At 55.8% G+C, this 15888-nt stretch overlaps 1 protein-coding gene across 1 annotated transcript; it reads right to left on the bottom strand.

Annotated features, from left to right (window-relative positions):
* Nucleotides 1-1699: 1699 nt before the first annotated feature.
* Nucleotides 1700-15866, bottom strand: KRT124 (keratin 124). The gene is made up of 9 exons (XM_038577738.1): nucleotides 15387-15866; nucleotides 13339-13547; nucleotides 10188-10248; nucleotides 9302-9397; nucleotides 6940-7104; nucleotides 6021-6146; nucleotides 5322-5542; nucleotides 4673-4707; nucleotides 1700-3576 (listed from the first exon to the last, which is right to left on the bottom strand). Exons 1-9 carry the CDS (start codon nucleotides 15864-15866, stop codon nucleotides 3374-3376), a joined length of 1596 nt encoding a protein of 531 aa, XP_038433666.1. The 3' UTR covers nucleotides 1700-3373.
* Between the last annotated feature and the right edge of the window lie 22 nt (nucleotides 15867-15888).

The raw sequence follows: 15888 nt of genomic DNA on the forward strand, positions 1-15888 counted from the left end.
CAGTGCTGGTGTCCTCTTTCCTTGTTTATGGGGGTGACGAAAGCGGCCCGCCAGACAGGCGTTTGGCATGCTGGGTGGCTCAGCATCGAGGAAAGGGAGAGTTAGGACTTCATGCCATTTCATGGCAGGGAGAGGCATGAATTATACGCCCCTGTTGCCCAAGACTAGAGGCAAATTAACTACGCTTGGGGATGCTCTATTTCCCCAAGGCTGCTTTTCTGCCAACGTGCCAGACCCTCCACGGGTTCCTAGGTGCCCTAGAAGCTCCCTGGGAGAGAGGATTTTGGAGTGGGCGAAGCCTCCCCAAGCCAGCTGGGCCCTGCCCCTCAGGTCAGGCGGGTGCTGGCTGTGGCTTAGTGTCACTAGGGCTCCCGACGTTGACTCTTGTCCGTGGGGCCCATTTAGTCCAAAAGAGCCTGCAGGGGACTCAAGAGGAGCTGCTTTGCTCCCCGGGGAGGGGAGAGGAAGGGGGACGCTCCCCCCAAGACTCTTTGGATCCTCCAAGATGGTATCAGCTTTATGTTGACACTATTGTGTCATCAGCCTCTTGCCTCTTGTCCCCACCTCATCTCTAGGCTATCTCGAGGTAGACAGAGCCTGTCCTGGCCTGAGGACATTCCCAGGGACCGTTGCTGACCTCAGGGATTGCTCAGATGGATGCAGGATGCAGGCTTCGTCCCCATCACCCGGGTCACAGCCCTTTGGAGATGCTTGAAATGCCCCCTAATCCTCTAATCCTCTTCCCGCCTCGTTTCCATCAGTTCTATCCGTGAGGCATCTACTGTGGCCGACTGTCTTACCCCGCCACACTGGCTTCTTCTTCTTTTTTTTTTTTTTCTTCTTTTCCAGGTCACAATTAAGCCAGTAATAATAATAGTAACATTTATGGGGCGTTTACTGAGTCCTGGGACCACCGCGAGCTCTACACCCACGATCTCATTTAATTGTATGGCAACACCATGGTGTCATTTCTGCTTTACATAAAGATGAGGAAAGTAAGGAGCAGAGTGATTAAAATTAAGTACCCCAAACCACGCAGCTCCTCTGTGGTAAGCTGGGATTCCATCCTATTCTTTCTGACGTCACCGTGCCCTGCTGCTCTGGTGGAGAGAGGCCTGGTTGACGTTGGGCGGTTAAGAGGGTAGTTATAAAGGGGGAGAAGGGTCTCCTGCCCATGTGCATTATGTATTCTCTGTCCCACCTGAAGATTAGGAGCTTGGAGGTCCAGTTTTGGACTAACTGTGATGTGTCACTGTCCCATTTTCTGTAGTCTTGACTTTAGGTCCCAGAAGGCTGGGGAGGGAAATTGGGGCTTGGGGAGGTCAGGGACGTCACAGGAGGCCACGGGCAATGGTGGGAGGCTGAGGTGGGTTGGGGTGGGTCTTGGTACTTGACGGCAGGACAGGGGGATTCCCATTCCACCCTGGGGGAAGTGTCCCAAGAGGTGGGCTCAGGAGACGCATCAGAGGTGATGGTGACACCAGGAAACCAGACTGGAGAGCATCCCCCACTGCTCCCAGGCCAGAGCAAGGTGCAGTGACACGTTGGGTCCCCAGGAGCCTGGCGCCAGAGCTGGGGATCAGAGAGTAGGATGGTTCGCTGGATCTGTTGTGGGTGGAAGGCTCCTGTTCCCAGAGAACACCAGTTCTAACCCCCCCCCCCTCCGAATGTGAGATAGGATGCGGACTCTACCAAGACCTAGAGAGCTCAGTGACGCTTTATTGAAGCAATTTCAGGAAAGGGGCACACACGGGGAGCAGGTAGGTCAGGAGGGTCTGAGACGATCGGAGCGGGGGGACTTTGTTTTCTGACTTGTATCTCTACTGTCTAAATGTCCACAGCGGGCAGCCAGTCCCTGCTTGCCTTTGGGATGCATGCACCAGGACATGGCAGGTGTTTTGAGGACTCACAGCTCCTCAAGTAGGGAGACCACCCATGAAGGCCAGCCTCAAAGAGATCTCTTTGCCTATGTCTTCCTCCCTCTCCCACGGCTCCTCTACTTCTGCTTCCTCCACAGACGGAGCAAGCATCCTCTGAGGGGGAGGAAAGACGCCGGAGGACGCTCAGCCTCTCTTCTGAGTCTGCCCTCTTACGTCTCCCCTGTGGGGCAGGGGGTTTGGTGGACTGCCCTCAAGAGTGTCATTTCTAGCCAGGCCAGGGCACAGGCAAATCCACACTGTAGACGTTTCAGAGACAGGGACGGTAGAAAAAGAAGGTCAGGAGAGAGGGAGCGGGAGATCTATTGCCAAACAGATGAGTGGGAGGGCAAGAAAGGAGAGAAATAAAGGAGCAGAGAGGAGGGGTGGAGAGAGAGGAGATGCGCAGGGTGGGGGAGGGGGAGAACGAGGAGGGAGGGGGGGAAGAGCAAGGTAAGGAGGACAGAGAACTTTCCAGAAAAGGGACATGGCTACCAGAGGGAGGAGAACGACTCCTGAGCCTGGAGGGTTATTCTGAGGGAGGAGCGTCCCACGGCCGCTCGGACACAGCCTAGCTGGGCTCCTCTTCCTGGCGCGTCTGCTGCCCCGCCGCCTTCCCACGCCTGGCACGAGCCTGCCCGCCCCCCCCACTCGGCAGCAGGGCGGTTCTGCACGCGGTGGGAAGTCTAACATTGGCTTAAATGAGGCAGATTTGGAAGGAATTTGGCGGCGAGCTATCGTGGAATGCAGCCCCGGGACGTGGAGAACCCTTGGGTTCTTGGTAAAATCCTTCTGTTCTAGTATGAATAATCGAGTTGGTCATATTCTGAAGGGGGTTGGTTTCTCATTCCAATAAGATGGTGGGAGTTGTCAGGGGAAGTGGGTGGGGGCCTGGCAGGGGACAAGAAGGAAGGAAGTGAGGGTCCAGTAGGCCCGTTGGGTTGGCAGCGTGCCCTGGTCTGAGAGGGCCTGTAGGGAAGGGTCCCGTCTGTGATGAGAGAGCACACACGCGGGGCTCTGGCCTAGATAGACTACACTCAACTGCTTTGGGAGCACCAAGGTCAATTCTAAGCACCTGCCCTCCCCCGTAAAGGACTGTGGGTGCTGTGGATCTGGCTCCCTTGGGGAGGAGAAGACCCTCCTGCACCCCTGCACTGGAAGCTGCTGATGGACAAAGTCCTAGCCTGGGTCTTGGCGCAGAGCAGGTGAGTCGGCATTAGTTGGAGCGGATGTCTGGGGACCCTGGAGGGCTCTGGGATAAGGAGCAAGAGAGGTACCTCTGTGGGGACCCATCTGGAGGCAGAGGGATGGACAAGGTGACCTTAGAACTCACGGGCCACTCCCCACGCCTCCTGCTGTTGGTTTTGCATGTGGGGCATCAGCAAAGCGGCAGGTCTTAGGGCTGGGAACGAGGGGGTGGGGGTCTGGAGGGGGCAGCCGGGGCTGGTGCGGCCCTTTTAGCTCCTGTAACTCTTCTTGGTGGACGACGTCTTGGAGATGATGCGCACGCTGGAGCTGCTGCCGCTCATGTTGCGGCCACTGGTGGAACTGAAGCCACCGCCCGAGCTGTAGCCCAGGCTGCTGCTGTAGCCACCGCCGGTCATGCACAGGCTGCCGCCACCGGAGCTGTAGCCCGTACCCCCACTGGAGGAGACCACGGCTGTGGAGAGAAGGCACAGGGCACGCTGGCAGGTCCTCCAGGCCCCCAAGACTCCCGTTCCCTGGCTCTGGGCCAGGAGGGCTCCCTCCCATTTGGCTTCCCAGAGGAAAAATGGAGATGCAAAGACATCAAGTGGCATGCCCAGGGCCACACCTGCCATGTCCATTCCTCATCTACTTAGACTCTCAGGTTGGACGGAGCGTGAGGCCTTGTGTCCTGAGCAGGACATGTCGGACGGCTCCCTTACTGGAGAGGCCCCAAGGCCATCCAGGTAAACCTTCCCCCATTGGAATCACCTCTGATGCATCACCCAAAGGCAATGGTTTATAGTACTTGCCCAGACAGGTTAGTGAGGGGGAGCTCACTACCCTGGGACGCATCACCCCACAGCCTGTCAAACATTTGAAGACGCCTCTTTGACTTCCCCCCTCTGTCCAGCTCTCCAGGTGAAGCATTCCTGTTCCTTTGTATCAACTGGTTTCAAGCTCTCCCCCTTCCTGGGTTTCTGGCCTCCCTCACGTGGTCTGAGCCACATGGGGCCCAAGGAGACCCTACTTCTCTTGCCTAAGACTCTGTGCTCCCTGAGCACGTTCCCTCACCCTGCTGGGTCATTCTGAGAGATGCTTGTTCCCACCTCTCCCCTCCGTGAGCTGAGGCCGAGCCAGGTCGGTCACTGCTCTACTCGTTCCAGTAATTTGCTTTAATTCTAGATACGGCTCTTTTCATTTAACCAGTTTATTAGCCTCTTGTTAGTTGTGTGAGTTGGAATCCTGCCAGAACTAGCTAAGGAATCATGGCCAGGCTGCGGACCCCTCACTCCTGGAGTCGTCCTGTCCTGTAACTGGGGGTCCTCTGGGGTAGGGGTGAACTCCTTCCCGTGGACAAGTGACTCCACCGGGACTGGCGCTGGGGGTGGGATCTCATCACAAGTCTCTTGAGCCCACAGAATGGAAATGCCCAAGGAGATAGGGTCTCCCCAGAGCCTTTGGGGGGGTCCTCGTGACACTCCCCCCACATCTATCAGCAACGCCTTGTTACGATGCCATCGCTTCTCTTTTGACTCCCACTTCTCTATTATCCCGAGACATTTACTCACAGATGTTCACGGGTCCGACGCCTTCCCCGGTGAGTCTGGTGAAGGGAGGGAGGGGGAGAGAAAGAGATATTTCATTTGCTGAGAAGCGGAAGGGCCCTGGGCTCAATGTATTTGTCGCTATCAGCACACAGAGCTTACTGCATGCCAGGCCCCATGCTTAGCAAGCCTTTCGTGCGTCTAGCTAATATGAATCTTCCAGGGGACTCTAGAAGAGAGCCCGAGTCAAAGTACATAGAGAAATGGGAAGAGCGATGCGTGTTTACTACCTAGACAGGGATGGTCAGACCGTAGGCATCTCTGGGCAAACGGGGCGGGGGGGCCCAAGGCCCTTCCCCAGTGTGGCCTGGTGGCTGGGCAGGAATAGGCCCTGCTGTGGCCTTCCAGGTAGTCGCGGGCCACCTCTGCCTGACACCGTCACCCTGACTCTCTGCCCCGGGGCCCAACAACAACTATGGGAGAAGCTGGGACTGCAGGCTGCCTCTGGGAGAGCAGCTGCATTTTAACCCTGTCGCCGCCCTTGGAATTTCTATCTGGGGCCTGGCACTGTGGGCCTCTTGGGGTCTGTGGCATTGGTGCTCCAGTGGCATCTGTTTGAGCCATGGTGGGGGGACATGGTACTTGAGCAGCCGCGGTCGGGGAAGGCCCCCACCTGCACTCCTCGCCCTCCAGCAGCTTGCGGTAGGTGGCGATCTCGATGTCCAGGGCCAGCTTGACGTTCATGAGCTCCTGGTACTCGCGCAGCTGCCGGGCCATGTCCTGCTTGGCCTTCTGCAGGGCGTCCTCCAGCTCGGCCAGCTTGTGCTTGGCGTCCTTGAGGGCCAGCTCCCCGCGCTGCTCGGCGTCGGCGATGGCGGACTGCATCGTGGCGCACTGCCGGGGGCACACGGGAGTTTGTGAGGTCGCCCGCAGAGGATGCAGGAAGATGTGCGTTTTGGGGTAAAAATATGGGGGCGTTTCCTGAAGTGGATTTCATGCAAAGGAGGTTGGAGCTTCATCATCTTTAAAAATAAGATTAATCTCTGTCCTCCTTGGATAATTTGAGACTTAGCCATAACAGAGGAAATGATTTGGCAGGGGGGGGGGGGGTCCTTTCCAATGCCACGCTTCTCTGGATAGTTTTGCCTCGTACGCAGAGAGGACAGACCCTCCTCTAGAGGAGCAGCTGCTGGGCAGATCTCAGAAAGAAAGTCGGGACCTCCTCTGTGGGGCGGGTGGCCCCACAGTCACATTCCTGCAAGGTCACTCCTTTGGGGAGGCTTCTCTCTGGACGGGCCGAGTTGGGCCCAGGCCCAGGCCTGTCGGGGGGGCAGAGGCATGGATGGGACGTGTGCTGGGAGCTCAGCCCTACCTGCTTCTTCAGGTTATCGATCTCAGAGCGCAGCCTCTGCATCACGCGGTTGAGCTCGGAGATCTCCATCTTCGTGGTGCGGAGGTCATCCCCGTGCCGGCCGGCAGACCGCTGCAGCTCCTCGTACTGGGGACAGCAGGCCCGAGGCGGGGGTGGTCAGGCCAGAGGCGAGGTGGCCGTGGCCTCCCGGGGCCCGAGAGGCTTCCAGCATGCTGCCTGGAAGTGCCTCCCTTTGACCCCACTGCTACTTTCCATCAAATTCCATCTGCACCGCCTCTTGGCTCTGCCCCTCACTCTCCACGCCTGCAGGCTCCACCCCACAGCTGGGCCCTTCCTGTGTCTGGTCTTCATCCAGCCCCGCCACCCGCCATCAGGGATCTCATCCCCACGAGCTCAGCAGCATGCAGGGGTGCCTGTCACTCTCCGAGTCTTAAGCCCTTTCCTGCTTGGGGCTCTCCAGCTCAGAGTGTTTGCTGGAACACCTGGAAAAATCTCTTTGTGGCCCCTGTTCGGCGTCTGCTCCCAGGCCCTCGGCCCCTGCCAGCTGCACGTCTCTTCTCTGGACGCAGGAGGCTGAGCCTTGCTCTTGCTCCTGCCTTCCCTCCCTCACTCCTGCTGGCACTGGAGGCTGGCGCTGCCTGGCTGTCCCTTGCCAGCCTCGACAGGGCACCGGAGGTGGGTCCACTCCCCCCTCCCTCCCTGCAGAGGACCGACTGCTCCTGCCTTCGTCTGGCTGCTCTCCCGGGCCCTGAGGGTGCTGCTGAGGGACGCTCCCAATAGAGGGCAAACCCTAGGCTGAGCTCCTATCCCTTTGACCCCATCAGACTGGGGCACCTGAGAGGACAAGGTTTTTACCTAATTTGCTTTTACAATCCCAGTTCTCGAAGACTGTTTCGTGCACCTGACCTTGACGTCTCACCTTGGTCTGGTACCAGGACTCGGCCTCGGCCCGGCTGCGGTTGGCGATGTCCTCGTACTGCGCCTTGACCTCAGAGATGATGCTGTCCAGGTCCAGCTTGCGGTTGTTGTCCATGGACAGCACCACGGAGGTTTCTGAGATCTGAGCCTGCAGCTGAGCCAGCTCCTGTGACGGGGCCCAAACGGAAGAGCTGAAGGAGCATGTGTGAGTGTGAGTGTGAGTGTGAGTGTGTGTGTGTGTGTGTTGGGAGACAGCGGCCAGGCCTGGGAAGCAGGCCCTGGGATCGAAGACCTCACTTGCATTGCTGGGGTGCAGCATCTAGTATGGGCCGGAAGGGCCGGGAAGGACACATTAGGGAGGTCGCTGAGTTTACGGCCGGGCTTCACGGTCACCTCATCTGCACACAGGGAGCAGCCGCCCGGGAGCTCTAGCTGGCGTTCTCCAGAAGTCACTCCCACTTTCAAGGGAGCACACCTTGCTGGGACCTGTCAGTGCCGGGATGTCTCATGTTCTGAGAAAACAGCCTTTCACACCAAATAAAGAAATCCTCATGTGACAGAAAACTGAGTCAGAAGGAGCCAGAAAGCTCTGCTGCGTCTCAGCCCCGTTTCCCATCTTGGCTCCTCCCTGCTCCTTGGGGATGGGAAATGGAAATAAGCTCGAGACAGCAGAAAGGTCATCGGAACAAAGCACTGGAGTCTGGGATCTGCCAAGGGGGTTAGAGCACTTCTCCGAGTCTCGCGGGGGCTGGTCCTACAGTGCTCCGTACGCTTTCTGCGAGGATTAAATCAATCCATGTCTACATAACACGGTTTTTGACACGGTAAACCGTAATGAATTTGTTAATGATTGCTTTCTAGAATCATCTAAGGTGGCGGTTCCCAGAATGGGATCCTGAGACCGGCAGCGGCAGCAGCTGCAGCACCTGGGAACTTGCTTGAGATGCAACATTTTGGTTCCTACCCCAGACTCCCTGAATCAGAACCGGTGTTTTAACAAACTGTCTGGAAGATTCTGACGCACTCTAAAATTTGAGGATCACCGATCCAAAGCACAAATCTTAGTAAAAATAATATTCCTTTCCTTTGTTTATCGATAATTGGTTCATGCATCTCCTACTTCAATAAATTATTATTGTGAGTTGTTTTGAAATACATTTTTCCTGGGGATCCCTGGGTGGCTCAGTGGTTGAGGGTCTGCCTCTGGCTCAGGTCATGATCCCGGGGTCCTGGGATCAAGTCCTGCATCAGGTTCCCCGCAGGGAGCCTGCTTCTCCCTCTGCCTGTGTCTCTGCCTCTCTCTCTCTCTCTGTGACTCTCATGAATAAATAAATAAAATCTTTTAAAAAATACATTTTTCCCAAATACTTTCCCTGGTAGCTGACCTCACTGGGTGGGCGTCTCAGCCCACAGGCTTGCAGTTGTCAGCGTTGTAGTAAACAAGCAAAGAAAAATGATGCCTTTTTTTGCCCTATGCGGGTGGCAGGGCGGTCACTGAACCTGTCCAAAGACATGGGGCTCGTGTTCCTGCTCCCAGATCATGACCAGCTTCTGTTGGGCCACCAAACAAATGCAACACGTGGGCATGTCACCTGTCCTTACCAGGCCTACCTGGAGGTGCACAATGCACCCTGCACCCCTGCCTTGACTGCGCTGACCCCCTCTCTACCACTCTGCCTCACTCGCTCTCCTCCGACCACCTTGGCCTCCTCCCGGCATTCCTGGATCCTCAGTTCTGCGGTTCCTCTTCCGATATCGCCCACCTCCTGCCTGCCACTGTTCCTTATTTCTCTTCATCAGCCCTACTCTGCCTGAAATGGGGTAGTTTCCATCCTCTCTGTGCTGCCTGTCTCCTCCGCTGTAATAGAAGCTTCCAAGAACCTAAGGGCTTTGCTGTGTTTGCTCAGCACTACCCCTGCAGCCCTGAGGACGAGTCTAGTGTCTTCAGGAGAACCAGGCAGTTGTGCCGGGTGCTTCTAGAACTAACTGCCACTTGGTTTGTGAAATTGCATCATTCTGCAGCCTCTCTAGGAAGAGGAGCTGGTAAGTTTGAGCTGCGCTGGGTGGGCCAGGTTGTCCAGCGACTTCTTTGGAAATCACATGCGATTCAAACCCAAGCAGTCTTTTTTCTGACCAACAGCACATGCTTGGACTGAGTGGTCAAGGTTGAATCCCTTGCCTGAGCCCCTAGCGGCCCTAGGGAGCCTCATTTTGTTCCTTTGTAGGCAAAACAGCATCCGCTCCATGAATTCCAACCTAGGGACGGGGTAGGGAGCAGGGAGCAGAGAGGAGACCGAGGAAGGTGCCCAGCCCAGGCTCCCAGCCTCAGACCCTTCTGAGGGGGAGTCCCCGGCACTGCTTACCGCATCATAGAAAGCTCTCAGGAAGTTGATTTCATCCATCAAGGCATCCACCTTGGCCTCCAGCTCCACCTTGTTCATGTAGGCGGCGTCCACGTCCTGGGCACAGAACATGCTGTTACTCTGAGTCCCATCCATTGTAGGCAGCCAGCGTCTCTGGCTGAGAGTTAGGCTAGAGAGCATCAACTCCGAGGGACGAGGGTGTCTCTTTGTTCCAGGTTAGAGTGGAACTTGCAGGAGGGCCCAGGCTGTGTGGGGACCAGGCTCCCAAGGAATGCTCACCTGCTCACCAGCTGGTGCCAGATGGACAGATCTCTTAGGTCACCTGCATGTGGTGAGGTCAACCCCATCTTGGGCCCTTAGGCCTCCACTGCCCCTAGGCTCTCCCAGCCTCTCCCCAGGCCCTCCTCCTCGCACTGTCAGCCCCTTCCTGTGCTTCACACACCGCTGCTCCGTTCCCCCTCCCTTAACTGGTCCTTCCTCCCTCTGCCTGCCCTTGTGGAGCAGAAGGTCCACCACTCCGTGGAGCTGATCCCTGCCCTGCCCCTGTCCTCCTGAGCCTGACGTCATGTCCTGGAACCTGAGCTCAGCACAGGGCCCATTTTACTTGTTTCTCCCCAAAGGGACTCCACGTAGGGTGGGGCTGCTGTCGTGATTTACAGCTGGGACTCCTGAGTCCTGGATTCTGACTCACTTCTGATTATCTGGGTAACCTCAGGCAAATTACTTAACCTGCCTGAGCCCAAGTGTTCTCACTTCTGAAGTAAAACCGGCTTCAAAGATCAGCTGCATGAATCAAAAGTTGCAAGGCCACTGGCTTCAGCGGCATCACTCGCAGAAAGGGCTCCTCGGGCCTGGGAGCCCAGAGGGAGCAGCCCTGTCCCCTCACCTTCTTGAGCACCACAAACTCATTCTCCGCCACTGTGCGCCTGTTGATTTCTTCTTCGTACCTGTGGGAAGGTTGAAGAAGTGAGTTGTCAGGGTAATCATTTTTTTTTTTTTATAAAGATTTCATTTATTTTTTCATGACACACACACAGAGAAGCCGAGACACAGGCAGAGGGAGAAGCAGGCTCCCTGCATGGAGCCCGATGTGGGACTTGATCCCAGGACCCCGGGATCATGACCTGAGCCAAAGGCAGATGCTCAGCTACTGAGCCACCCAGGCATCCCGAGGTGATCATTTTGTAATATATAAAAATATGGAATCACGATGTTGTGCACCTGAAACTAATATAATATTGTACGCCAATTATAAATCAATTAAAAAAAAGTGGATCGGCGTTAGGAGCAGGGTTCTAGGAGTGAGGTCAAACACCGGGGGCCGTAGGTGGGTAGGCGGTGGGGGTCCCCAGAACAGACACGGGAAGTGCGCTACTGGAGCAGCTCTCCCATTACACATTTGCCCCCCAGCCCAATTCAATCGCACAGCCACGTCTGTCCAAATAAAACTCACCCCCCCAAAAAAAAACCCCTCAAACCCCAAACAACAGTAAAGCAGAACCACCCCTCATTCCTTCTGGGGTTGTGTTTCTCAGGGCTCTGCTCCATAGAGCACTGACATCCCATAAATGGACCAGCAGGCTTCCATTTTTGCCCCCTGGTGTTGTCCCAAGCGACCCCAGGTCACCTGGGGCATGTGGAGTTGCCCCCTTGCTCACTGAGCTCTGGGAAGGAAGCTTCCCTTCTGCTCTAGGTGACCCATTTGCTCCCCAGCTCTCCTAAGCGCCAGTGAATCCTACCCTCTTGGCAGCTCTGGGCAGCTGGGCTTTGTCTCTTGTACTGTCCAGCCGAGTGACCTGGGGCGGCCACTTAACCTCTCAGAAGCTCTTCCTCATCTATGAATGGCTTGCCATCAGTTTTTCTATTTTTTATTTTTTATTTTTTTAAAGATTTATTTATTTATTTATTTATTTATTTATTTATTTATTTATTTATTTATTTATGATAGAGAGAGAGAGAGACAGAGACACTGGAGGAGGGAGAAGCAGGCTCCATGCCGGGAGCCCGATGTGGGACTCGATCCCGGGACTCCAGGATCACGCCCCGGGCCAAAGGCAGGCGCTAAACCGCTGAGCCACCCAGGGATCCCCGCCATTAGTTTTTTTAAAAACCACCCAGGACTATCCCGCATCAAGTATATGCAGGATCCTCCTGCCTTTATGCTGCTTCCACTGTCCAGTAGGAGCTGAGAAAAGCCCTTTCCCACCATTGCGTCTTCGGTACTACGCCTTCTCCCAAGTTCTCTGGGCGAACTGACTGGTTCCCTTACTGCCTCCTCCCGCTGCCTTTTAACTAAATCTGAACAACTTTTCCTCACCTAACTCCATTCAACTGTCCTCGTTGTCTGTGTTTTCTAGCTCACAGTCCCTCCTCCTGCATGGGCCTCTTAGGGGCCTGCCACAGGAACATCGCTGCCCGTTAGCGGGGAATGCACTCTTCAACTGTGCCCTCTTCCTTCTTCTCCACCTTGAGCTTTAGCCTCTTCCTCCAGGAAGCCTTCTTGGACTAAACACTGTTACTCCATGTTACAAATTATCCATCTGCACTTGCTTTTCTTGCCTGTGTCTGCATCACCACATACCTAATCATCCATTTAATAAAAATAGCTAACACTTATTCACAACTTACCATGTGTCAGGCGTTGGACACCCTACCAAGTATTTCACATACAAGTTTTAATAAAATATCCCCGACCCCAATGAGGTGGGCACTATTAACATGCCCTTTAACAGACAGAAGAACTGGGGTTCAGAGTCTGAGGTCAAATCCACTGACTCTTGGGGACGCCTGGGTGGCTCAGTGGTTGAGCCTCTGCCTTTGGCTCAGGTCATGACCGCGGGGTCCCGGGATCGAGTCCCACATCAGGCTCCCTGCATGGGTCCTGCTTCTCCCTCTGCCTGTGTCTCGGCCTCTCTGTGTGTGTCTCTCATGAATAAATGAATAAAATCTTAAAAAAATATAAATCTGCTGACTGTAGATTCTATAGCGCTGCCCAACAGAAGTTTCTGTAATGATGGAAATACTCTATAGCTGCATCCACTCTGGAGCCCATTAGCCAGCCCCATGTGGCAACTGAGCACTTGAAATGTAGTGCGACTGAGGGGGGAGGAGCTGAAGTTTAAGTTTTATTTAATTTTAATTAATTTAAATGTAAATAGCCATGGTTGAGTATCGGCCAACCCTTTAAACTCAACTCAGTCCTGAATTCTCACTACATTATACAAACTCTAACTGAAACTGTTTATCAAGTCACTTATTTTGTTTGGACCAAGAGCATTAGAAAGTTAAAACTGGGGATCCCTGGGTGGCTCAGTGGTTTAGCGCCTGTCTTTGGCCCAGGGCGCGATCCTGGAGTCCCGGGATCGAGTTCCGCGTCGGGCTCCCGGCATGGAGCCTGCTTCTCCCTCCTCCTGTGTCTCTGCCTCTCCCTCTCTCTATGTCTATCATAAATAAATAAACCTTAAAAAAATAAGTTAAAACAACAAATATAAGAAGCTGCTTGAATCTATAGGCACGAGCATGCCATCGGGTGTGGGGTGCTGTGTGTGTGTGTGTGTGTGTGTGTGTGTGTGTGGTTCCGGGGGGGAAGGCAGCAAGTCCATCCCCTTTTGCTTTGTTCCTGGCCCCGGCCAGGGCTGAGGTGAGTGCATGTGTGTAAGTTAGCAATGGGAGCAGGTTAAACAAATGTGAGAGCAAGAGTCTCTGGGTCTCATCCTTTAACCCGTGAGTTGCCACCCGTCCCATGTTGGCTAAGTCAGTGGCTGTCTCCGAGCCTTACTGTCCCCATCTGCAGAGTTTACAACGAGGTGGTGCAAACCCCAGTCTCTGTGCCCGTGCCAGTCCTCCTCATCTCCAGCCCCACCCCTCCCCAAAGCCTCAACATTCTTGCTCACAGGCTCCCAGTTCTTTCTTTGATTCCTCCTGGCTGCCCCGAGTGTGCATCACATGGCCCCCCTCGACTGGCACTTGTGGAGAGCGGGGCCTCCCCAGGACCCTCAGGCCGGGCCCTCCCAGGACCTGGCTGAGTGTCCACTCACTTGTTCTTGAAGTCCTCCACCACGTCCTGCATGTTCTTCAGCTCCGACTCTAGCCGAGTCCGCTCACCGCCGAGGCATTCCAGCTGCCTCCTCAGGTTGCTGATGTAGGCTTCAAACATGGGCTCGATGTTGGCCCTGGTGGTTTTATGCTCCTGCAGGAGGCTCCATTTGGTCTCCAGCACCTTGTTCTGCTGCTCCAGGAACCGCACCTGCCCCGGCCGGAGGGGAGAGACTGTGAGCGCTGCCCTCGTGGCCTCCCGGAGGGCTCTGGGATATGCACCCCCGCCCCGCCCCGACAGGGCAGGGAGGTCCTGCAGGAGCCTAGAGTCCAGGTGGCAGGCTCCTCCTCCTCCTCGTCCTGGAAGGAGCCTGGAACGTAGAGGGCCACCAAATGCTGGTGCAATGGGCCCGGGAGGTGGGCAACTGGGTTGGTGTGGAGGTGGGAGAAGGAAGGAGGGCCAGGACCAGAGGGGCTGCAAACCGTGTTCATACACCAGGCCACGCTGATGTGCGCTAGCTGAAGAAAAGAACGCTCCACCATCGCCTTCCGGGGTGGGATTTTGATTCCCATTAAGTGGGCAGGAGGTCCTGGCAGAAGGTCTAATCTGCCCATTTTCTTTCCTACGTGATTTCTCTAGATCTAGAATCTGAACTCAGTCGCCCGTATAGTCCGGGAACACTGAAACGGCTCACTCTAAAGTCGCGCTGAGGGGACCTGGGCACAATCCCAGCCGCGTCGTTGGCCAGCTGGGTGGCCTGGGCAAGCCCCCTCTGCTCTCAGATCCCTTGTGGTCTTGTGCTACGGCTCTGGTTTTCTTGAGTCGCACTCGTCTGGCGGCTCCCCGGCCTGGGAACAGCCTTGGGAATGCGCGAAACATTTCTCCCTACGCAAAGTCCTTCCTTTGGGAGTCCCTAGAACGGCACACAGCCTCAGAACGGAGGAACAAAGAGATGGCCATGTGCCTACGGCGAGGCTTGAACACTCGCCCCCCCCCCCGCCCCTCCCACCTTCCTCCTCTTGTTAGAGGAAGGAGGGCAATCTCGGCCCCAAGTCCCTCCCTACCACATCCCCTTCCCCCGCATCCCCACCAGGTGAACCAAGCAAACGAGGGCCTGCACGGTCCCCTCAGAGCCAGTCTCCTGGAAGTCTCCCATCTGTTGGTGCAAATACCAGGCCACGTGGGGTCACATGGGTGATCAAATCGAAGAACCGCTAGTTCAATTGGTGTGATTTGCATGTTCGGAGATCTGGGACCCTATGATGAGGCATTTCGTAGCCTGTTACACCTGCATGGTCACCTTAGAGTCTGTCTGTCCGACCCACCCGAAGCCCAAGAAGTTAGGGGATGTTCTCCTAGCACTAGAGTCTGGGTTGGAAGCGTCTAGCACTCTTCTTTCCAGGTCTCATGCATGGAACCTGAACAAACTAGAGCCTGGAACCGGTTCTTCTCAGACAAAGCAACCGGCTCAGGTATGAACGGGGGGTGGAATAAAATAGGATTGCTGCTTTCCCCGGAACTGGGGAATTCCCTAGGAGTCCCGGCCACCCCGCAGGGCACACTCAGGGCTGATTTCACAGCTTAGCTCCCACCAGGGAAAAAGTGGGGAAGCTGGCTCCTCGCCAACCACTCAGCTTCCCAGACGTACCCAGTTCACCAGGGAGGTCTCTGCAGGAGGACCTGCCCCCTCTTAGCTGTGCAGGAAAAAGTGACCCCAGCCTGCTTCTCATAACCTTTCATTCCTCCATCGCTTTGCTTTTAAAATGATCCGCTTTGCTGCCTAACTTTAAGCCCAGGACACCTCCCTTGTCCATCAAAAGAGCAGGGTCCTTGAGTAGGTCTGACGGCTCCGGAGGGTGGAGATGAACTTTTCCTGCTTCCACCTCCACAAGGTGGGAAACCACTCTCTCCTCCGCTGGGTCAGCAGGCTTCCCAGCCCCCAGGGCCGCAGGTCTGGGGCAAGTCACAGTGAACCTCAGAGAAGCATAGAAAGCGGAGCTACCCCGGGCACCGGCTGCTTTCCCGGTGGGGACCCCCCTTGCCTCTCACCTTGTCGATGAAGGAGGCAAACTTGTTGTTGAGGGTCTTGATCTGCTCCTTTTCTTCCTTTCGCACCCGCTGGAGGGAGGGATCAATCTCCAGGTGGAGGGGGGTCAGGAGGCTTTGGTTGACAGTGACCTCCTGGATGCCGGCGGAGCCAGACATCATCCCACCTCCAAATCCGTACCCTCCGAAGGCTCCCCCGGCCCTGTAGCCCATGCCTCCGAGACCCAGCCCGTAGCCGGCACCCCCGCTGCTGGCCCGGCTGCAGCGGTAGCTGCCGCTCATGGAGGTTCTCTTGCTCCCCCCGAAGCTGTGGAGGCTCCTGGTGCCGAAGCCACCCCCAAAGCTGCCCCCGAAGCTCTTCCCGCCCTGGGACACAGAGACGGAGCTAAAGCTGGGCCGGCAGCCCGGGAGGAGGCTGGCCGAGGAAGCACTGAAGTTCCGGGTGCTTCCTGACTTGATGGTGACAGAAGATCGTTGGGTCATGGTGGGAGCTGGTGCCAGAGCG

The sequence above is a fragment of the Canis lupus genome, chromosome 27 (genome assembly GCF_011100685.1).
Source record: "Canis lupus familiaris isolate Mischka breed German Shepherd chromosome 27, alternate assembly UU_Cfam_GSD_1.0, whole genome shotgun sequence".
Taxonomy (NCBI): domain Eukaryota; kingdom Metazoa; phylum Chordata; class Mammalia; order Carnivora; family Canidae; genus Canis; species Canis lupus.